Below are 25,043 nucleotides of genomic sequence, written 5' to 3'. Positions count from 1 at the left end.
GCAGGGGGTCACACTGCATTCACATTAGACATCAACGGGGGGTCACACTGCATTCACATTAGACATCAGCAGGGGGTCACACTGCATTCACATTAGACATCAACGGGGGGTCACACTCACATTAGACATCAACAGGGGTCACATTGCATTCACATTAGACATCAGCAGGGGGGTCACACTGCATTCACATTAGACATCAACGGGGGGGTCACACTCCATTCACATTAGACATCAACGGGGGATCACACTGCATTCACATTAGACATCAGCAGGGGGTCACACTGCATTCACATTAGACATCAACGGGGGGTCACACTGCATTCACATTAGACATCAGCAGAGGGTCACACTACATTCACATTAGACATCAACGGGGGGTCACACTCACATTAGACATCAACAGGGGTCACACTGCATTCACATTAGACATCAGCAGGGGGTCACACTGCATTCACATTAGACATCAGCAGGGGGTCACACTGCATTCACATTAGACATCAGCAGGGGGTCACACTGCATTCACATTTGACATCAGCAGGGGTCACACTGCATTCACATTAGACATCAGCAGGGGTCACACTTCATTCACATTAGACATCAGCAGGGGTCACACTGCATTCACATTAGACATCAGCAGGGGTCACACTGCATTCACATTAGACATCAGCAGGGGGTCACACTGCATTCACATTAGACATCAGCAGGGGTCACACTGCATTCACATTAGACATCAGCAGGGGTCACACTGCATTCACATTAGACATCAGCAGGGGTCACACTTCATTCACATTAGACATCAGCAGGGGTCACACTGCATTCACATTAGACATCAGCAGGGGGTCACACTGCATTCACATTAGACATCAGCAGGTGTCACACTGCATTCACATTAGACATCAGCAGGGGTCACACTTCATTCACATTAGACATCAGCAGGGGTCACACTGCATTCACATTAGACATCAGCAGGGGGTCACACTGCATTCACATTAGACATCAACGGGGGGGGGGGGGTCACACTGCATTCACATTAGACATCAGCAGGGAGTCACACTCACATTAGACATCAGCCAGGGGTCACACTCACATTAGACATCAACGGGGGGGGGGGGGGTCACACTGCATTCACATTAGACATCAACGGGGAGTCACACTGCATTCACATTAGACATCAGCAGGGGGTCACATTGCATTCACATTAGACATCAGCAGGGGGTCACACTGCATTCACATTAGACATCAACGGAGGGTCACATTGCATTCACATTAGACATCAACGGGGGGTCACACTGCATTCACAATAGACATCAGCAGGGGTTTACACTCACATTAGACATCAGCAGGGGGTCACACTGCATTCATATTAGACATCAACGGTGGGTCACACTCACATTAGACATAAACGGGGGTCACACTGCATTCACATTAGACATCAACGGGGGGTCACACTCACATTAGACATCAACGGGCGTCACACTGCATTCACATTAGACATCAACGGGGGTCACACTGCATTCACATTAGACATCAACGGGGGTCACACTGCATTCACATTAGACATCAACGGGGGTCACACTGCATTCACATTAGACATCAACGGGGGATCACACTCACATTAGACATCAACGGGGGATCACACTCACATTAGACATCAACGGGGGGTCACACTGCATTCACATTAGACATCAGCAGGGGGTCACACTGCATTCACATTAGACATCAGCAGGAGTCACACTGCATTCACATTAGACATCAGCAGGGGGTCACACTGCATTCACATTAGACATCAGCAGGGGGTCACACTGCATTCACATTAGACATCAGCAGGGGGTCACACTGCATTCACATTAGACATCAGCAGGGGTCACACTGCATTCACATCACTTTGTTTTGTTTGGAAGGTGAACAGCCACGAAAAAGATTTAAGTCAAAAGTCTGAATCCGACATCCGACCCTACAATGTGCAGGTTCCGGTTTTGACCTGTGACCTTCATGAACGAATGGCCTTTTAAAGTACGACCTTGAGGACGGTGGTCTTTGGACCAGCATCAAGCAGCTGATAGCAGAAAAAACTACTCGGTAAGACGTGACTCACAAATATTTCGTCTTCTCCTTCTCCCAGGGAGGAAACGATTACGAAATCTACAACGACCCTCGGACCATCGGTGTTACAGTTTGCTCTCCGGAAGACACGGCCAGCAAATGTCAATGTTTCCTCAGCGACTCGTCACACGAATCCTGATGTTACGTTCTCGGACAACTTTGACTGCCTGATATGTCTGCTGAAAGGTTTGTTCGTGCATGAACTGCTCAAACGCACGCAATACTCATCGCATTCCTCCAATGACATCATGTGTTCGTACGGTAGTAGGGCTGGGCCGTATGGCAGAAAACTCTATCACCATCTACCTGTTTTGTACCCGTCCTTTTTTGATCAACTATGGAATATAAGGGGTTAAGTGTAAACATTTTAATGGGAAATGGAACTTCCTCTGATTATAATCCCTCAACTATCAAGACAGAAAGGAAATATCAACACAGTCAAAGTCAACAAAATAATAATTGAACACTTCATAATAACATCCTATAATTAAAATAACTATTTTCTGCAAATTTAGTGGCAGGAAATAACGTCTGTGTAACATTATTTTGCCCTGTTTTTCTTATTTAAGTATGAAAAATGAATTTTCGTTAAGCAGTAATTATTTAGATATTATTATCATATCAGGAAATCTGGGATTCCCTGCTTAGGCTGCTGCCCCCGCGACCCGACCTCGGATAAGCGGAAGAAGATGGATGGATGGATGGATGGATGGATGGATATTATCATATCAGTCGATTTCAATAATTAGTGTACTTTTATTATGACCAATGGAAAATAAGGAGCAGGAGAAAATGCATGTTATTTAAATTATAACCTTTTTTTGTAATATTTTTGTTGCATTATTAAACATAAATAAATACAAACGTTTCAATACATATTTAAATAAATAAACATACATAAATACAAATTATAGAAAATACAAATGTACCCTTCTTCTGATTATAATCCCTCAGCTAAGCAACAAAATAGTAAAATGACATTGAACACTTCACAATAAGAGCTTAAAATGAAGGAATATGTGAGAAATGCTTCATTAAGTGTGAGAAAATAGTGCAAAGTGTGAAAATGTAAACATGTGGAAACCTGAGAAGAACTATTTTCTGCAAGTTTAGTGTCAGGAAATAACGTTTGTGTAACATTATTTTGCCCTGTTATTCTGGTTTAAGTATGGAAAGGAATTTTTGTTATGCAGTAATTATTGAAATATTATTATTATATCGGTTGATATCAATAATTATTGTACTTTTTAACGGCCTATGGAAAATAGGGGGCAGGAGGAAATATATTTGATTTAAATTCTAACCTTTTTTCGTATTATTTTTTAGTATTATTAAATGTAAATAAATACAAAAAAATAAATAAACACATAATGAATTAATACATATATATAAATAACAATGATAATACAAATGTAACCTTCCTGTGATTATAATGCCTTTGTTTATGCAACCAACTTTGCTTCCATACTTCTGCTTTCTTCCCACAGAGAAGTAAAAAATAATGAAGGTTTTATTGTCATGGATTACGTTTCAATGGCGATATATTGATCGGCCAGCCTTGATGTTGGTGTAGCCTGGAAATGAAAATATCATTTGATTTGATTGAGTTAATGAGGAAGTTGTTACGTGACATCAAAGGGTGCCATGTTTTTGATACCTTCGCTGGCGTCCGCTTTCAGACTAAACGCCGACTCACGTAAACAATATCAGTCAAGCAGCACTGAGAGCGAACTTAAACAAATACATGTATTAATTGATTGATTGATTGAACCTTTTTTAAGTAAGTTGTAAAGTTTGATATTTGATGATCTTGGTATTTTATATATCCATTGACTAATTCCTAGTTGGGAGAGTTAATATTGTGTTTGTACATGTCATGTTTGACGATGTTTCAGGACGGTGGTTCTCAACCTTTTTTCAGCGATGTACCCCCTGTGAATTTTTTTCTAATTCAAGTACCCCCTAATCAGAGCAAAGCATTTTTGGTTGAAAAAAAGAGATAACGAAGTAAAATACATCACTATGTCATCAGTTTCTGATTTATTAAATTGTATAACAGTGCAAAAATATTGCTTATTTGTAGAGGTCTTTCTTGAACTACTTGGAAAAAAAGTTATAAAAGTAACGAAAAAGTTGTTGAAAAATAACAAGTGATTCAATTATAAATAAAGATTTCTACACATAGACGTAATCATCAACTTAAAGTGTCCTCTTTGGGGATTGTAATAGAGATCCATCTGGATTCATCAACTTAATTCTAAACATTTCTTCACAAAAAAAGAATATTTATGGAACATGTCCAAAAAGAATCTAGCTGTCAACACTGAATATTGCATTGTTGTATTTTTTTTCACAGTTTATGAACTTACATTCATATTTTCTTTAAGAATTATTCAAAAAATATACTTATAAAGGATTTTTGATTTGTTTCTATTTTTAGAGTATTTTCAAAAAAATCTCACGTACCCCTTGGCATACCTTCAAGTACCCCCAGGGGTACACGTACCCCCATTTGAGAACCACTGTTTCAGGAGATCGTCAATCTGTACTCCTCCATATTGGGTCATTACCGGATTGTCGTCAGCAGAGGGCAGTGTGGCGTCTTCTTTTACGTCAGTTTATTCTGCGTGACGGAAGTGAAGGTTGTTTTGTGTCTCATTTAATGATGCCGTTCTACCGCGGGAGAAACACATTTTCCATGTGCTAACACTTTATTGTTCCTTGCAACACAGACCGCGAATAAAACCATCCCTTCAACTCAAACTTTGGCCAAAGTGTGAAATCAATTGATGGAAACATATTTTTTTGCTCATGCCAGTAGAAAACATGTTTTTTAGACAAGATAATGAGGATTTGACGCTAATATACATTTTCATGCGTCATTACCGGATTGTCGTCAGCAGGGGGCAGTGTGGCGTCTTCTTTTACGCCAGTTTGCTTAGCTTGGCGGACTTCCTGTCTTTTCTGCGCGACGGAAGTGAAGTTTGTTGTGTGTCTCATTTAATGATGCTGTTGTAGGGCGGGAGAAACACGTTTTCTGTGTGCTAACACTTTATTGTTCCTTGCAACACAGACCGGGAATAAACAATCACTTCAACTCAAACTTTGGCCAAAGTGTGAAATCAATTGATGGAAACATCATTTTTTGCTCTTGCCAGTAACACCAAAAAAATGTTTATTATGCAAGATAATGAGGATTTGACGCAAGCTTACCTTTTCATGTGTCATTACCGGATTGTCGTCAGCGGGGGGCAGTGTGGCGTCTTCTTTTACGTCAGTTTGCGCTGCGCGACAGAAGTGAAGTTTGTTGTGTGTCAATTTTTCACCTACCAAATATTTCATCTGGAACAATAAAGACATATGTTGCAAAAGGAAATCTCTTTTCCTCAACAATTGGTTTAACAATAACATTATTTTAGTGAGTCAGCTTTTCAATAAGGAAGGTCAACTTTTTAATTACCAAGAATTTCTCAACCAATTTAAGATACCTGTGACTCCCAAACAATTTGCTATTGTATTTGATGCCATCCCAACAGGTGTTGTTATGTTGTACAGGGCTTACACACCTCCTCTTTCTGCTGTAAAAATTCTGAATGATCCACTTGACACTCCCGTGGGGAAACTTTGCTTTGATCAAAAAAAGAACAGAAAAATCCGCAGCTTATTCCAAAATGATTGTGTGTCTGTCTCCTATGTAATTTCCTTATGGAATAATGTTCTAAATGACATCTGTTGGACCAAAACGTGGTCCCTTCCTAACAGGTATTTACTTACCAACAAAGTCAAAGAGATATCATTTAAAATCATCCATCGCTATTACCCTGTAAAGACTGTGATACAAAAAGGACATTAATGTCACCTGCACCTTTTGTAACATGCACCCAGAGACTGTTAACCACTTGTTTTGGACTTGTGAAAACACTCGATCACTATGGCAGGCATCTGTCGCTTCATCCTGGACAATATTTATGACAAATTGGTGCTTTACTTTAAAGATGTGATTTTTGGTTTTACACTGTATGAACAAAAATTTGAAAAGGAATTCTACCTTTGCAACCTCATTATTTTATTAGCTAAGTTTTATATTCATAAATGTAAGTTTCTTAATACCCGTCCTATCTTTTGTGCCTTTAAAAAAGATCTGGAACTTTACATTAAAACCCTCTCTACCTCTAACAACAAAAAAGCTTTGAAAACGATGATGCTGTGTTCCAAATTTAAGTTGTTTGATGAATCTGAATAAGCCTACGGCTTTGCATTTTGTTTATTATTTATATATATATGTTTGTATTCTTTTTTTATTATTTTGAACTTACAACCCCCTGGCGCTGTGTTGTACTGTTTTCATAATGTTTTGTAATGTTGTATATTGTTGTTTGTCTTACTGTTTGTAATTGTTGAAATTTATAAATAAACCTTTAAAAAAAAAAAAAAAAAAAAAGAAGATTGTTGTGTGTCTCATTTAATGATGCTGTTCTACGGCGGGAGAAACACGTTTTTTGTGCTATAACACTTTATTGTCCCTTGCAACACAGACCGCGAATAAACAATCACTTCAACTCAACCTTTGGCCAAAGTGTGAGATCAATTGATGGAAACATGTTTTTTTTGCTCGTGCCAGTAACACCGAAAACATGTTTTTTAGGCAAGATAACCGAGATTTGACGCAAGCTTACCTTTTCATGTGTCATTACCGGATTGTCGTCAGCAGAGGGCAGTGTGGCGTCTTCTTTTACGTCAGTTTGCTCAGTGCGACCGAAGTGAAGTTTGTTGTGTGTCTCATTTAATGATGCTGTTCTGCGGCGGGAGAAACACGTTTTTTATGCTATAACACTTTATTGTTCCTTGCAACACAGACCGCGAATAAAACAATCACTTCAAGGCCTACTGAAAGCCACTACTACCGACCAGCGGTCTGATAGTTTATATATCAATGATGAAATATTAACATTGCAACACATGCCAATACGGCCGCTTTAGTTTACTAAATTGCAATTTTAAATTTCCTCTTGAAAACGTCGCGGAATGATGATGCGTATGATGACGCGTGCGCGTGACGTCTCTGGTTGGAGGGGACATATTAGCCAGCACCACTTGCGGCAAAAGGTCGTCTCTTTTCATCGCGCAACTACGCAGTATTTTGGACATCTGTGTTGCTGAATCTTTTGCAATCTGTTCAATTAATATTGGAGAAGTCAAAGTAGAAAGATGGAGTTGGGAAGCTTTAGCCTTTAGCCACACAAACACACCGTGTTTCCTTGTTTAAAATTCCCGGAGGTGAAGCTTTACTGTGGATCAGAGCGGTCAAGCGAACATGGATCCCGACCACTTGTTAACCGGCAGGTTTCGGTGAGAAAATTGTGGTAAAAAGTCGCCTCTTACCGGAGATCAGCGGAGCTTGTGCCGTCCATGCAGCTGCCGTGACTTCCCTCAGAGACTGGCGTCAACACACCCATGGACACACCCTGCCGACTATCAGGTACTATTTAACTCACTAAAACATTAGCAACACAATAGAAAGATAAGGGATTTCCCAGAATTATCCTAGTAAATGTGTCAAAAAATATCTGAATCGCTCCTTATGCAATTGCCTTTTTTTTTTTAACTTTATTTTATTTTTTTCTAGTCCTTCACTATCGATATCCTTATCCACGAATCTTTCATCCTCGCTCAAATTAATGGGGAAATTGTCGCTTTCTTGGTCCGAATAGCTCTTGATGCTGGAGGCTCACGTTATAAACAATGTGAGGACATGAGGAGCCCTCACAATGGTGACGTCATCGTCTGCTACTCCCGGTAAAGGCAAGGATTTTTTATTAGCAACCAAAAGTTGCGAACTTTATCGTTGATGTTCTCTATTAAATCCTTTCAGCAAAAATATGGCAATATCGCGAAATGATCAAGTATGACGCATAGAATGGACCTGCTATCCCCGTTTAAATAAGAAAATCTAATTTCAGTAGGCCTTTAAAGTCAAACTTTGGCCAAAGTGTGAAATCAATTGATGGAAACATCATTTTTTGCTCATGCCAGTAACGCCCAAAACATGTTTTTTAGACAAGATAATGAGGATTTGACGCAAACATACCTTTTCAGGCGTCATTACCGGATTGTCGTCAGCAGGGGGCAGTGTGGCGTCTTCTTTTACGTCAATTTGCTCTGCTCGGCGGACTTCCTGTCTTTTCAGCGCGACGGAAGTGACGTATGTCTTGTGTGTCTCATTTAATGATGCTGTTCTACGGCGGGAGAAACACGTTTTCTATGTGCTAACACTTTATTGTTCCTTGCAAAACAGACCGCGAATAAAACAATCACTCCAACTAAAACTTTGGCCAAAGTGTGAAACCAATTGATAGAAACATGTTTTTTTGCTCATGCTAGTAACGCCGAAAACTTATTTTTTAGGCAAGATAATGAAGATTTGACGCAAACTTACTTTTTTTGCGTGACGGAAATGACGTCTGTTGTGTGTCTCATTTAACGACGCTGTTCTGCGGCGGGAGAAACACGTTTTCTGTGTGCTAACACTTTATTGTTCCTTGCAACACAGACCGCGAAATAAAACAATCACTTCAACTCAAACTTTGGCCAAAGTGTGATATCAATTAATAGAAACATCTTTTTTTCTCATGCCAGTAACGCCGAAAACATGTTTTTTAGGCATGATAATGAGGATTTGATGCAAACATTTTTTTTGCATGCTTGACTGTAATGGTTTAGGCCAGAGGTCACCAACTTTTTTGAAAACAAGAGCTACTTCTTGGCTACTGATTAATGCAAAGGGCTACCTGATTGATACACACTTAAATAAATTGCCAGAAATAGCCAATTTGCTCAATTTACCATAAATAAATACATTTACATTATTAAAAAAAAATTGGGTATTTCTGTCTGTCATTCCGTCATACATTTTTTTTTTCTTTTACGGAAGGTTTTTTTGTAGAGAATAAATGATGAAAAAAACACTTAATTGAACAGTTTAAAAGAGGAGGAAACACGAAAAATATGAAAAGAAAATTTTGAAACATAGTTTATCTTCAATTTCGACTCTTTAAAATTCAAAATTCAACCGAAAAAAATGAATAGAAAACTAGCTAATTTGAATCTTTTTGAAAAAAAAAAAAGAACTTATGGAACATCATTAGTAATTTTTCCTGATTAAGATTAATTTTAGAATTTTGATGACATGTTTTAAATAGGTTAAAATCCAATCTACATTTTGTTAGAATATATAACAAATTGGACCAAGCTATATTTCTAACAAAGACAAATCATTATTTCTTCTAGATTTTCCAGAACAAAAATGTTAAAAGAAATTCAAAAGACTTTGAAATAAGATTTAAATTTGATTCTACAGATTTTTGGGATTTGCCAGAATATATATATTTTTTTATTTTAATCATAATAAGTTTGAAGAAATATTTCAGAAAAAACAGAAGCTCAAATGAAAAATTTAATTAAAATGTATTTATTATTCTTTACAATAAAAAAAAAGATACTTGAACATTGATTTAAATTGTCAGGAAAGAGGAGGAAGGAATTTAAAAGGTAAAAAGGTATATGTGTTTAAAAATCCTAAAATCTTTAAGGTTGCATTTTTTTCTCTAAAATTGTCTTTCTGAAAGTTATAAGCAAAGAACAAAAATAAATTCATTCATTTAAACAAGTGAAGACCAAGTTTTTAAAATGTTTTCTTGGATTTTCAAATTCTATTTGAGTTTTGTCTCTCTTAGAATTAAAAATGTAGAGCAAAGCGAGACCAGCTTGCTAGTAAATAAATACAATTTAAAAAATCGAGGCAGCTCACTGGTAAGTGCTGCTATTTGAGCTATTTTTAGAACAGGCCAGCGGGCGACTCATCTGGTCCTTACGGGCGACCTGGTGCCCGCGGGCACCGCGTTGGTGATCCCTGCTCTAGCCTTTCAGGTTAAAAGACTCATTTTTTACATCACATTAAAGAGTTGATGCTAAAAAGGTGTATTTTTCACACTCTGTAAGAGTTGATGATAAATAATAATAAACGATTTACTCATGATGGAAAGAGTTGATGCTTAAAACTTTTTTTTTTTTTTGGAATAGGGGTAAGAATTTGATGATTAAAAGATGGTTTTCCACTGAGCAAAGCTTGATGCTGAAAATTATTAATTCGCATGACAATAAGGATTGGATCGTTTTGATGTAAAAAAAAAAACATTTTTTCGTATAATGTCGACGATTGGAGCTAAAAACATGTATTTTTCAGGGCTGACAAACCATTAAAATATTTAATTGCATTGCTTATACTTAGCTCAAAATTAATTGCAGATATATATATATATATATATATATATATATATATATATATATATATATATATATATACATAGCCCAAAAGCAGTGAAGTGGACAGGTTGTGTAAATGGTAAATAAAAAGAGAATACAAATCTTTTTCAACTTATATTCAATTGAATAGACAGCAAAGACAAGATATTTTACATTCTAACAGGAAAACAAATATTGGCTCATTTGGAATTTAATGCCTGCAACATGTTTTTTTTTTTGTTTGTTTTTTTTTTCAAAAAAGCTGGCACAAGTGGCAAAAAAGAGTGAGAAAGTTGAGGAATGCTCATCAAAATCTTATTTGGAACATCCGCAGGTGAACAGGCTAATTGGGAGCAGGTGGGTGCCACGACTGGCTATAAAAGCAGCTTCAATGAAATGCTCAGTCGTTCACAAACAAGGACGGGGCGAGGGTCACCACTTTGTCAACAAATGCCTGAGCAAATTGTTTAAAAACAACATTTCTCAACCAGCTATTTATTGCAAGGAATTTAGGGATTTCACCATCTACGCTATGTAATATCATCAAAAGGTTCAGACAATCTGGAGAAATCACTGCACGTAAGCCACGATATGACGCACCTTCCATCCCTCAGGTGCTACTGCATCAAAAAGCCACATCCGTGTGTAGTGGAATTTCTGACTTTTTTACCATATTTTGTGTCTATCGAAGTCGGGAGGAAAGCTTGTTAAAAAGCCTTAAGAGGTCTGCTCTTTTCTATTTTCCTATTTGAAAGCATTGAAGGATCATATGTAGATGAAAGTTGAATTTGAGGTCGCTCGAACCATTCTACAAAATGTTTTGATTGTTTGTTATGACTAAGGGATCCAAGGTTGTTGCGGAGCAAGCAGTTGCAAAACAACGGGACCTTGACACATGAGGGAAACATATAAAAAGCCAGTAGACCAATATTTGATACGATTTTGCTTGATTCGCATGATTTCGATCATCTACGTCGCTCCGGAGGACGGTGTCTGTCTGCATGGGCAATTCAATCCAACTCTGTACTTTTGATTATGGGTAAATAAAACCTTTGTACTAAATCCACTTTGTTTGCTGTTTAAGCTTCGGACAATCCACCACCAGTGTGTAATCACCACATGGGCTCAGGAACACTTCGGAAAACCTCGGATAAGCGGAGAAAGATGGATGGATCTAAAAGTTTGGACAGCATATTTTTTTAACTGATGATTTATTAGACACACTTTTATTAGTGGGGCCTTTTGGATTGCCCACAGTTGAGTCAGATTGTTTTTAACTGTCATTGTTAAAAAAAAAAAAAAAAAAAAAAAGAACCAAAAGCAATGTTGTTATGAATGATTGACCAAATAAAGGCTACATTTGCTTCACATCAAATATTTCACTTTCAACCTTTTTTGGGGAAAAAAACATGAACAAAAAGGGCATACAACTTAAAAAAACAACAACTTAATGTCACACCAATATATTTGGAGTTGATCTACATATGTTCAAGCATTAAAATAAAAACATATATTTATATATATGACTTCTTTTTCTTTTTTTTTAAAGTGTAAAGACTGCCCGGGACTTTCTATTGTCACCAAATCTGAGGGAAGCCCAAATGGTTCCAATAATTTTGTATTGCTTTTTACAATGACAAATAGCGAAAGGGCCCCTTTTGCTATTTGGGGTCTGTTTGGACCCCCGGGCTCTAAGATGAGAGAACCATATCTGCTACTTGATGGAAGGGACGCATCCAGTAGAACCTCCAAAGTCCAAACATCACAATCCTTTCTGGCGATTATTTCCAAAACTACATTTTAAAAGACTTTTTTTGAATTTTATTTTACATATATTCGCTGCACCGGACTATAGGTGGCAGATATATACCTTGTTAAATTACTTTTTTACACTGAAATATTTAATAAATATTCACATACCTTGTTTCTGTAGCAGGGCAGTAAAACGGCCAATCAAACAAAACAGAAGTCATGGTCAAGGACCCGTTAGCTGCGCAAGGTAGCTCTCCAATCAGCTAAACAGACTCAATAACTCCATGCTGACTTTTGGCAAAATTACTGAGGAATTTGAGTTTGAAGTGCTAGCCTGCTAACATTAGCATGCATCCAGTACCAAAATATGTACCTAAAAAGTTAGCTAAAAAAAAAAAATAGCATACCAACATCAACATGCTAACCGGACTCTGCTAACAATAGCATGCTCACAGTTAACATTAGTAAAAATACCAAAATATGACACTGAGGGTTATGGCTGCTAAATTAAATAACCAACTCCGGAATGATAATGCTAGCATGTCAAAATGCTAACTGTAACATGGGCCAAGTTATAAAATATATTACTTTCACGTATATACCCAAAAAATGTGGTTAAAGTGCTAGCCTGCTAACATTAGCGTGCATCAAGTACCAAAATATGACTGAGGTGTGCACCTACAAAGTTAGCTAAAAACAAACAAATAACTAGCATACCGACACCAACATGCAAACAGGACTCTGCTAACAATAGCATGCTTACAGTTAGCATTAGTGAAATACCAAAATATGACACTGAGGGTTATAGCTGCTAAATTCCTAGCATGCCAAAATGCTAACGGTAACATGGGCCAAGTACTAAAATATATCACTCTCACGTGTGTAACCAAAAAATGTTGTTAAAGTGCTAGCCTGCTAACGTTATTATGCATCAAGTACCAAAATATGACTGAGGTGTGGACCTAGAGTTAGCTAAAAAAAAACAAAAAAAACATAACTAGCATACCAACATCAACATGCTAACAGGACTCTGCTAACAATAGCATGCTTACAGTTAACGTTAGTGAAATACCAAAATATGACACTGAGGGTTATAGCTGCTAAATTGCTAGCATGCCAAAATGCTAACTGTAACATGGGCCAAGTACTAAAATATATATCTCTCACGTGTGTAACCAAAAAATGTTGTTAAAGTGCTAGCCTGCTATTGTTAGCATGCATCAAGTACCAAAATATGACTGAGGTGTGGACCTTAAGTTAGCGAAAAAAAAAACAAAAAAAACATAACTAGCATACCAACATCAACATGCTAACAGGACTCTGCTAACAATAGCATGCTTACAGTTAACGTTAGTGAAATACCAAAATATGACACTGAGGGTTATAGCTGCTAAATTGCTAGCATGCCAAAATGCTAACTGTAACATGGGCCAAGTACTAAAATATATATCTCTCACGTGTGTAACCAAAAAATGTTGTTAAAGTGCTAGCCTGCTATTGTTAGCATGCATCAAGTACCAAAATATGACTGAGGTGTGGACCTTAAGTTAGCGAAAAAAACCCAAAAAAAACATAACTAGCATACCAACATCAACATGCTAACGGGACTCTGCTAACAATAGCATGCTTACAGTTAACATTAGTGAAATACCAAAATATGACACTGAGGGTTATAGCTGCTAAATTGCTAGCATGCCAAAAAGCTAACTGTAACATGGGCCAAGTAATAAAATATATTACTCTCACGTGTGTACCCAAAAAATGTGGTTAAAGTGCTAGCCTGCTAATGTTAGCATGCATCAAGTACCAAAATATGACTGAGGTGTGGACCTTGAGTTAGCTAAAAAAAAACTAAAAAAACATAACTAGCATACCAACATCAATATGCTAACAGGACTCTGCTAACAATAGCATGCTTACAGTTAACATTAGTGAAATACCAAAATATGACACTGAGGGTTATAGATGCTAAATTGCTAGCATGCCAAAATGCTAACTGAAACATGGGCCAAGTACTAAAATATATGTCTCACATGTGTAACCAAAAAATGTTGTTAAAGTGCTAGCCTGCTAATGTTAGCATGCATCAAGTACCAAAATATGACTGAGGTGTGGACCTTGAGTTAGCTAAAAAAAAACAAAAAAAACATAACTAGCATACCAACATCAACATGCTAACAGGACTCTGCTAACAATAGCATGCTTACAGTTAACATTAGTGAAATACCAAAATATGACACTGAGGGTTATAGATGCTAAATTGCTAGCATGTTAAAATGCTAACTGTAACATGGGCCAAGTACTAAAATATATCACTCTCACGTGTGTACCCAAAAAATGTGGTTAAAGTGCTAGCCTGCTAATGTTAGCATGCATCAAGTACCAAAATATGACTGAGGTGTGGACCTTGAGTTAGCTAAAAAAAAACTAAAAAAACATAACTAGCATACCAACATCAACATGCTAACAGGACTCTGCTAACAATAGCATGCTTACAGTTAACATTAGTGAAATACCAAAATATGACACTGAGGGTTATAGATGCTAAATTGCTCGCATGCCAAAATGCTAACTGAAACATGGGCCAAGTACTAAAATATATATCTCTCACGTGTGTAACCAAAAAATGTGGTTAAAGTGCTAGTCTGCTAACATTAGCATGCATCAAGTACCAAAATATGACTTGGGTGTGCAACTACAAAGTTAGCTAAAAAAAAAAAAAAAAAATAGCATACCAACATCAACATGCTAACAGGACTCTGCTAACAATAGCATGCTTACAGTTAACATTAGTGAAATACCAAAATATGACACTGAGGGTTATAGCTGCTAAATTGCTAGCATGCCAAAAAGCTAACTGTAACATGGGCCAAGTAATAAAATATATTACTCTCACGTGTGTACCCAAAAAATGTGGTTAAAGTGCTAGCCTGCTAACGTTAGCATGCATCAAGTACCAAAATATGACTGAGTTGTGCACCTACAATGTTAGCTAAAAAGGCCAACACGTATGATTTGTTGAGTAAGCAAATATTTGACGCTCAGGTGTTTACCTGCAGGATTGGCAAACAAAGCTAGCATGCTAATCTTAGAATGCTTATTATTTTTTATTGGATAGTAGTCTGTTTATTTCAATTGTTCGTTTTTTCCTTTATTACCTCTTGTGTTATTTATTTCACCCCATATTTGTTCCCACTACCGCACCTTAAGTTGGAGTCTTTAATCTCGTTATATGTAAATAGAATGACAATAAAGTCCATTCTACTCTAACACTTAGCTGCGGGCCACGCTTTGTAGACAGCCTCGCCCTGCTCAAGATGGCCGCCGGGTTGACGCAGGGTCAAAGAGGAAAATGTTTTAGAGAGGTTTGGAGGGTGGGGGAGGAGCCAGAAGGCGTTTTTTTTTTTTTTTTTTTTTGCAGAAATCTGGATCTGTGGCCACCTTGGAAGTTCTACTGGGCAGCAAGTCCCAGGACAGGACTATATTTGGTGTCTTTAGATCAGGGTCTCGGTCCCGGGAAAACAAAAACAAGACGCACACCTTTTCAGTCCCGCCCCCACGACTCCCTCACTTGTGGTCACCCCGCGGCCCAGAGGTGGTCCCGGAGCCCAGACCTAGGAACTGATGATCTGGCCGGACCAGGTCTCGTGTTTGCTGCCGGGGTTGAGGTGGATGATCTTCACCTCCACCGCCTGCACCTTCAGGTTCTTGGGAGGAACTCGGCACACCTTGTAGGTCACCTGGTCACCTTCCACCGGCACGTACTCACCCTCGATGCTGGAACACCACACATGGGGGAAGGCTAGCGGGTCAGGGGGGGAGTCAAGGGCACCCTAAGGCTGGCCAAGTGTCTACGCAGAATCACTCCTGACAGGATTTAGGACTGTGGATCAGTATCACTCCTGACAGGATTTAAGACTGTGGATCAGTATCACTCGAGAGGATTTAGGACTATGGATCAGTATCACTCCTGACAGGATTTAGCACTGTGGATCAGTATCACCCCTGACAGGGTTTTGGACTGTGGATCAGTATCAACCATAACGGGGTTTAGGACTGTGGATCAGTATCACTCCTACCAGGATTTAGGACTGTGGATCAGTATCACTCCTGACAGGGTTTAGGACTGTGGATCAGTATCACTCCTGACAGGGTTTAGGACTGTGAATCAGTATCACCCCTGACATGGTTTAGGACTGTGGATCAGTATCACTGTAGACAGGATTTAGGACTGTGGATCAGTATCACCCCTGACAGGGTTTAGGACTGTGGCTCAGTATTACTCCTGACAGGATTTAGGACTGTGGATCAGTATCACACCTGACAGAGTTTAGGACTGTGGCTCAGTATCACTCCTGACAGGATTTAGGACTGTGGATCAGTATCACACCTGACAGGATTTAGGACTGTGGATCAGTACCAATTTAGACAGGATTTAGGACTGTGGATCAGTATCACTGATCATAGTTGGGATGGAGTGAGAGAGACTACACTAGTTAGTTGTGATGTACTGAGAGAGACCACACTAGTTAGTTGTGATGGAGTGAGAGAGACTATACTAGTTAGTTGTGATGCACTGAGAGAGACTACACTAGTTAGTTTTGATGCAGTGAGAGAGACTACATTAGTTAGTTGTGATGTACTGAGAGAGACCACATTAGTTAGTTGTGATGCACTGAGAGAGACTACATTAGTTAGTTGTGATGTACTGAGAGAGACCACATTAGTTAGTTGTGATGCAGTGAGAGAGACTATTCTAGTTAGTTGTGTTGCACTTAGAGAGACTACACCTGTAAATGTGTTGGTCATGTCCCTAGTTAGTTGTGATGCACTGAGAGAGACTACACTAGTTAGGCCTGAGAGACACTACAGTAGTTAGTTGTGAGAGACTACACTAGTTAGTTGTGATGGAGTGAGAGAGACTACACTAGTTAGTTGTGATGCAGTGAGAGAGAATATACTAGTTAGTTGTGATGCATTGAGAGAGACTATGCTAGTTAGTTGTGATGCACTTAGAGAGACTACACTAGTTAGGCCTGAGAGAGACTACAGTAGTTAGTTGTGAGAAACTACACTAGTTAGTTGTAAGAGAGACTACACTAGTTAGTCGTGACAGGAGGTCAGCACTCACTCTGAGTGCGAGAGACTACACTAGTTAGTTGTGATGCAGTGACAAGACTCACTCTGAGATGTGGACATAGATGTCTTCTCCACCATGACTGGGTCGGATGAAGCCGTGTCCTTGGGACCTGGAGAACTTCTTGCACACCCCCTTAAACACTGGACCTGAGTGGGCTCGCACCGTGCTGCACACACACACACACACACACACCTGGTTGTTGCTATCTGCTGACACAGACATATATATATATACATATATATATATATATATATACATATATATATATATATCTATATATATACATATACATATATATATACATATATATACATATACATATATATATATATATATATATATACATACATACATATACATATATACATACATACATACATATACACATATACATATACATATACACATATACATATACATATATATATATATATATATATATATATATATATATATATATATATATATATATATATATATATATATATATATATATATATATATAAAATCAAATAGAAATACTCAGACAACAATGCTATAAAAACACAAACCAAAAGAGAGACATATGCTTTTAAAATGGAGTAATAAGTAGTTTTTGGTGACACCTACTGGTCACAATCCTTCATTAAATTAATCTCAAGGCACAGTAAGTTGAATGATGCCGACATGTTTCTTACTGGATACTTTCTAATATTCGGCCTTGGAGACTTAGTGTGTGTAAGTAATTTGTAACTATCCTTATTTAGTACTTGTTTTATTCACTTTTATTGTTTGATGGGTATTACGTATGACTAGCTTGTGTGCTATGGTGTGCTTGGCTGACGTGTAGCTTTTAGCTCCTACTAGACTAACATGTTTACCTTTTTGTAAATGTTTGTAATAAAATAGAAGAAAAGTTCAACATTGTGTGTTTGTTGGAGGACATTTAGATGTGAACTGGATGTCCAACTTTGCACAAGTGAACACTCTGCAGGACTGCTAGTATTGCACATGATATCACACACAAGTAAACACTGCAGAACTGCTAGTATTGCACATGATATCACACACAAGTAAACACTCTGCAGGACTGCTAGTATTGCACATGATATCACACACAAGTAAACACTGCAGGACTGCTTGTATTGCACATGATATCACACACAAGTAAACACTGCAGGACTGCTTGTATTGCACATGATATCACACACAAGTAAACACTGCAGGACTGCTTGTATTGCACATGATATCACACACAAGTAAACACTCTGCAGGACTGCTAGTATTGCACATGATATCACACACAAGTAAACACTGCAGGACTGCTAGTATTGCACATGATATCACACACAAGTAAACACTGCAGGACTGCTTGTGTTGCACCTGATATCACACACAAGTAAACACTGCAGGACTGCTTGTATCGCACATGATATCACAATCAAGTAAACACTCTGCAGTACTACATGTCCACTACATCACAGACTGTGTGTATTTACATCACAGACTACATCACCCACTGTGTGGATCTACATCACAGACTACATCACAGACTGTGTATTTACATCACAGACTGTGTGTATCTACATCAGACTACGTCACAGACTTCATAGACTGTGTATCTACTTCACAGACTACATCTCACACACTGTGTGCATCTACATCAAAGACAACATCACGGACTTCACAGACTACATCATACACTGTGTATCTACATCAGACTGTGAGTATCTACACCACTGACTACATTGATTTTTGTTTTTTTTTCCAAGATGGCGCTGCTGTAGTGGCTGCTGTAGGCAGGAGCTCTGTGCTCTTGTGTCATCCTTTTGTGTTTCCCTCTTGTTTTCATGTCTTATTATATTTTTTTGCCTTTTGGTCCGGGACTCTTTGGGACTGTGTGACAAGGGGTGGCACTTTCGTGACCTCTGTGGTGCTTTTTTTGTGGACTTCTGGATCTGCCTCCCGGGAGCCTTTTGGCCATGGAGACCAGCTGCTGGGTCTCTGCCACACCGGAGTCGGTTTGGAGGGACTGGAGGAGATGCGGATGAGGGGGACAGGACTGCGGAGCTAGCACTGAGCGCTGGGACGGAGAGTCTTCGCGGTGTCTTGACTGGGTGAGCAGGTGTCGGACACCTCAGTCACCTTGGACGTATCCTCGCTCATCCATGCGGACTGGACACTGGTCGAGAGTGGAGTCGGCTGTCTTGGTTGCTTTGTTGGGTCTGCTCCTGTCTCTGGCCATGCTCCCTCCATCCCAGCAGACGATGGCGTGGAACACCACAGAGGCCACCACAGTGAGTATGTTTATTTTACTTTTTATTCATAGCTGTATGTAGAAGTGTCTGCTTGTATCTGCTGCTTTAGTGTCTTTAATGTCCTCTGTGTTCTTTGATGTTTGATGTTTCCCTCTTACACACATGGAAGAGGGATGTGTACTATGGCTATGAGTTGTTGTTTTTTTTTTTTTTTTTTTTTTTTTTCCCCCTTGGCCTCAGTCTGCAACCCCACTCCAGGGCCTAGGCTAAGACCGATTTTTTAATTTTATTTTAATCTTCTATTTTTTTCTTCCCCCCCCCACCCCCCTTGTTTACCTGTATGTCATCTTTTTTGTAAGGGGCGCTGGAAGCCGGCAGACCCGTCAGCGATCGTGTTTTGTCTCCCTGTAATGTTTGTCTGATCTTGAATGGGATTGTGCTGAAAAATTGTAATTTTCCTGAAGGAACTCTCCTGACGGAATAAATAAAGTACTATCTATCTATCTATCTATCTATAAGACTACATCACAGACTGTGATGTAGGTGTGTGTGTGTGTATCTACATCAGACTACATCACAGACTGTGTTCATCTAAATCACAGACTGTGTGTGTATATACACATCACAGACTACATCCCAGACAACATCACACACTGTATCTACATCACATACTACATCACAGACTGTGTGTATCTACATCATAGACTGCGTGGATCTACATTACAGACTACATCACATACTACATCAGACTACATACTAGATCACAGACCTACATCACAGACTGTGTGTATCTACATCACAGACTACATACTACATCGACGACATCACAGACTGTGTATCGACATCAGACTACATACTACATCAGACTGTGTATCTGCATCACAGACTACATACTACATCAGACTGTGTGTATCTACATCACAGACTACATACTACATCAGACTGTGTGTATCTACATCACAGACTACATCAGGTCTATGCCATCCTTTACAAACTACTACTTAGCAGAAAAGCTCTCCAACAGAATGGTGTAGATTTGGTCACACCAAGAATCGGGCATGATAAAAGAAACCCTACAATTGCATTAGATTACATTTTTCAGAAGGTTCTAGTTTGTCAGCAGTTAGGCATCGTCTCCTCAGAGGAAAGAGCCACAGGTCAAAGGTGGAGGATGTAAAATGTTGGACTTACGCCGAGTATGTGCGAGTGCGCTTGGTGGGCAGCGGGCTGGGCAGGGTCTCCCACACCCGGCTGCCCTCCCTCGGGAAGGGGAAGGAGGGCTCGGCCATGGACGCTGCGGAGGCTCCTCTGGTGGGCCACACACGCTCAGCACGCATCCAGGACAGCTATCATGCTGCCTGCAGGGTGACACACCGGCTGAGAGACATACTCACTGACACTTGGAGGCAAAGCAACAGTACTTTCACTTTCTGTTTGGCTCAATACAGGAAGTGAAAAAGGTTATTTTCCCTTTCTGTTTGGCTCAATACAGGAAGTGAACAAAGTGACTTTCCCTTTCTGTTTGGCTCAATATAGGAAGTGAAAAAAGTTACTTTCCCTTTCTGTTTGGCTCAATACAGGAAGTGAACAAAGTTAATTTCCTTTTCTGTTTGGCTCAATACAGGAAGTGAACAAAGTCACTTTCCCTTTCTGTTTGGCTCAATACAGGAAGTGAACAAAGTTACTTTCACTTTCTGTTTGGCTCAATACAGGAAGTGAACAAAGTGATTTCCACTTTCTGTTTGGCTCAATACAGGAAGTGAACAAAGTGATTTCCACTTTCTGTTTGGCTCAATACAGGAAGTGAACAAAGTGATTTCCACTTTCTGTTTGGCTCAATACAGGAAGTGAACAAAGTGATTTCCACTTTCTGTTTGGCTCAATACAGGAAGTGAACAAAGTTAATTTCCTTTTCTGTTTGGCTCAATACAGGAAGTGAACAAAGTGATTTCCACTTTCTGTTTGGCTCAATACAGCAAGTGAACAAAGTGACTTCCACTTTCTGTTTGGCTCAATACAGGAAGTGAACAAAGTTAATTTCCTTTTCTGTTTGGCTCAATACAGGAAGTGAACAAAGTGATTTCCACTTTCTGTTTGGCTCAATACAGGAAGTGAACACTGCGTGACTCAATGAAAACAGTTTGGGATGTTTGTCATTTTTAAAAGCAGTACTATGCGTGGGACCCATTGGGGCTTCTCTCAGTTTCTTTGACCGCTAAAGGTCTTTGAGACCCAAATGGGTCTTTGAGTCATTAAAGTGTTGAAATGAAGTCAAATATTCAATATTTGTCATTTACTTTCAACGCTTAAACATGATGCATTAACTTCAGCTCTATCCGCCGACATACAGTTTATTTTTAGAAGTAATTAGGTGTGGATCCATACTGAAATATCAATACCGTTGATACCAGATCTTTATGCTCTCGTGTCCATCGTCAAATCATAATATGGATACTTTTGATACCTTAGTTCAGGGGAGTCCACACTCTTTACCCTGAGGGCCACACACTTAAAAGTCAAAGTATGAGGGGACCATTTTGATATATTTTTTTGAAAAATTATAAAAACAGATATTGTGTCAGCTTTGTATTGTAGTCATATATTATTAATTATTAGTTACAACATTACAGCTTTTTTTTCATTACGTTATGATTTTTTTTGCTCTTTTTTTTTTTAACATCCATCCATCCATCCATTTTCTACCGCTTATTCCCTTTCGGGGTCGCGGGGGGCGCTGGCGCCTATCTCAGCTACAATCGGGCGGAAGGCGGGGTACACCCTGGACAAGTCGCCACCTCATCGCAGGGCCAACACAGATAGACAGACAACATTCACACTCACATTCACACACTAGGGCCAATTTAGTGTTGCCAATCAACCTATCCCCAGGTGCATGTCTTTGGAAGAGGGAGGAAGCCGGAGTACCCGGAGGGAACCCACGCATTCACGGGGAGAACATGCAAACTCCACACAGAAAGATCCCGAGCCTGGATTTGAACCCAGGACTGCAGGACCTTCGTATTGTGAGGCAGACGCACTAACCCCTCTGCCACCGTGAAGCCTTTTTTTTTTTAACATTTTTTATTTAATTCATTGACATACATGCACATTGTAACCAGCCAGAATTTTACTTGGTATCACATCGAAAAGAATATGAGTGGTATCGCATATTTTGCATTGAATTCATCAACATATATGCACATTGTAACCAGCCTGAATTTGACTTGGTATCACATCGAAAATAATATGAGTGGTATCGCACATTTTTAATTGAATTCATTAATATACATGCACATTGTAACCAGCCTGAATTTGACTTGGTATCACATTGAAAAGAATACGAGTGGTATCGCATATTTTCAATTGAATTCATTAACATATATGCACATTGTAACCAGCCTGAATTTGACTTGGTATCAGATCGAAAATAATATGAGTGTGTGGAGAGGCGGAGCCGACGGGCCGACGGCGGGGCAGGGCACGCTGTAGCCCTGCTCAAGATGGCGGCAAGGAGGTGGAGAATGCGGCGGAACAGAGAGGCGGGGCATGCCGGGAGCAACGCCGCTGCACTCTAAATCAGGTGCGTGGCTCACACACCAGCTCACAATCTACGTATCTCTTCGCAGTATATAAAAGGGGAGAAGGAGGAAAGAGAAGAGAAGGAGTTGGAGAAGAAGCGAGAGCAACCGAGAACAGCACACGAGAGACGACAACGCGGCCGGCTGAAAGAGCGACCGAGGAGCGAGCAGTGGAGAGGGGCTGAAAGAGCGATCCGAGCTGCAGAAAAACTTTATTGGAAAATAAAGAGTCAAACCTGTGCTAAAGGCGATGTCCTTCCTGGGTGGTCCATGCAACCCGCACGACGACAGCAATAGACCGTCACAGAGTGGTATCGCACATGACTATTAAGACTTTATGCATTTTTTTTTTCAAAACCCTCCTAATAGGAAAACACAAAAAATATACAAGATTTGCAACACTTGATGTGAAGTCATTGGTGCCTTAAATAAATCAATAATACATAACAACATTGATTTGAGTTTATTCATTTTTTAAGCAGTGACATTTTTAAAGTAAAACAAAACTATTGTGTCAATATTGCGACATGTTCTTGATACCTGTTTTCTCTTTTATTAATAGTATTTTTCAAATGTGCCGTTAAAAAATGAGCAGCGGGCCGCACTTTGGACACCAATGCTTGAATATATATATCTCCATTTACAATCTTGTATCTGACATTTTTTATAGGGTTAGACGCAATAAGTGCTCAACTTCAGCCTAAACCCTCCGGTCTGCAACATTTTCAATTTATTAATGTAAAATTGTTTATTTTGTTGACCACTGTCCGAAGGAAAAATAGTAAACTAAACTAATAATATAATAATGGACGGGAATCGTTGCGTGCCTGCCCTGCGTGCGTGTGCCACGCCCACTCCCCTGTGTCACGACGCCGCGTGACGTCAGAACAGCTGCAGGAGTGTGACGTCAGTGACGTTTCTTTATAGTCACGCACGCATTCAGTGACATGTTGATGATGCCGCTAACACCGCAGTGGTGCGGAAGAGTGTTGATGTATTATTAGAAGGAAGATTGTTATGATATAATAGGAGAGAATACTTCACTTCCTGCCCAGATTTCAAAACAAGAGTCTTATTATTCATCACTTACAGCAGCTGAAGTGTGGCCGTCGTCTTCTATAAGGATGAATGGCGTCTTCTGTAAAGATGAATGAAACAAAACAAGTGAGGGGCAAGCGGTAGAAAAATTGAAGGCTGGAAGTCATAAATCAAGAAATGAAAGCGCCTGATGAGCGTGAGTGTGAGCGCGCGCAGCTGGTGGGGGTTCCGGTGGCGTGATGCGGGAGTGCGCGTGCGCCCGTCTTCCGCCCCTCCTCCCGGATGTGGTGCGTTCAAAGTGTCCTCGGAAGACTCTTTAGCGCAGCCCTAGTGGCTCCCTGGAGCTTTTTCAAAAATATATGAAAAATGGAAATGATGAGGGAGAAAAATATATTTGTTTTAATTTGGTTTCTGTTGGAGGACAAACATGACACAAACCTCTCTAATTGCTATAAAGCACACTTTATATTAAATATACTTCACCAATTCGAGTAGTTGGCGAGCACCGTTTTGTCCTACTAATTTTGGCGGTCCTTGAACTCACCCTAGTTTGTTTCCATGTAACTTTCGCCGACTCTCTAAGACGTGATTTAAGCCACTTCTTTTTCTGTCTTATTTTGTCCACCAAACTTATAATGTTCTGCGTGATTGCACAAAAGGTGAGTTTTGTTGATGTTATTGACTTATGTGGAGTGTGCTAATCAGACATATTTGGTCACTGCATGACTGCAAGGCAGTGGTTCTCAACCTTTTTTCAGTGATGTACCCCTTGTGAACATTGTTTTTAATTCAAGTACCGCCTAATCAGAGCAAAGTATTTTTGGTTGAAAAACAGAGATAGAGAAGTAAAATACAGCACTATGTCATCAGTTTCTGATTTATTAAATTGTATAA

General features: G+C 39.3%; 2 protein-coding genes and 1 long non-coding RNA gene across 4 annotated transcripts in view; 1 reads left to right on the top strand and 2 right to left on the bottom strand.

Moving 5' to 3' along the window:
- The window catches only part of LOC133541258 (phosphomannomutase 1), a 36,540-nt gene extending 31,334 nt beyond the window's left edge, over positions 1-5,206 (top strand). For both annotated transcript variants that reach the window (XM_061884550.1, XM_061884549.1), the window contains exon 8: positions 2,123-5,206. In XM_061884550.1, the coding sequence (XP_061740534.1) occupies positions 2,123-2,242 (120 nt within the window). In that variant the 3' untranslated portion in view covers positions 2,243-5,206. The remainder of the gene's footprint in view (positions 1-2,122) is intronic.
- LOC133541262 (uncharacterized) overlaps positions 1-7,873 on the bottom strand; it is a 30,410-nt gene extending 22,537 nt beyond the window's left edge. Inside the window, exons 1-3 of the long non-coding RNA XR_009803819.1 lie at positions 7,486-7,873; positions 6,780-6,900; positions 5,317-5,387 (exon numbers count right to left, since the gene is read on the bottom strand). This is a non-coding gene — a long non-coding RNA (uncharacterized LOC133541262). The remainder of the gene's footprint in view (positions 1-5,316; positions 5,388-6,779; positions 6,901-7,485) is intronic.
- A 2,653-nt stretch (positions 7,874-10,526) lies between these two features.
- On the bottom strand, positions 10,527-24,383 carry LOC133541260 (cold shock domain-containing protein C2-like). Its single transcript, XM_061884552.1, has 4 exons — positions 24,202-24,383; positions 20,725-20,891; positions 17,340-17,462; positions 10,527-15,933 (listed from the first exon to the last, which is right to left on the bottom strand). Exons 2-4 carry the CDS (start codon positions 20,868-20,870, stop codon positions 15,771-15,773), a joined length of 432 nt encoding a protein of 143 aa, XP_061740536.1. The 5' UTR covers positions 20,871-20,891; positions 24,202-24,383; the 3' UTR covers positions 10,527-15,770.
- Positions 24,384-25,043: the final 660 nt, after the last annotated feature.

The sequence above is a fragment of the Nerophis ophidion genome, linkage group LG23 (assembly GCF_033978795.1).
Source record: "Nerophis ophidion isolate RoL-2023_Sa linkage group LG23, RoL_Noph_v1.0, whole genome shotgun sequence".
In the NCBI taxonomy this organism is placed as follows: domain Eukaryota; kingdom Metazoa; phylum Chordata; class Actinopteri; order Syngnathiformes; family Syngnathidae; genus Nerophis; species Nerophis ophidion.
The sequence above is the reverse complement of the archived record's forward strand: the minus strand, read 5'-3'. Positions and strand labels throughout refer to the sequence as shown.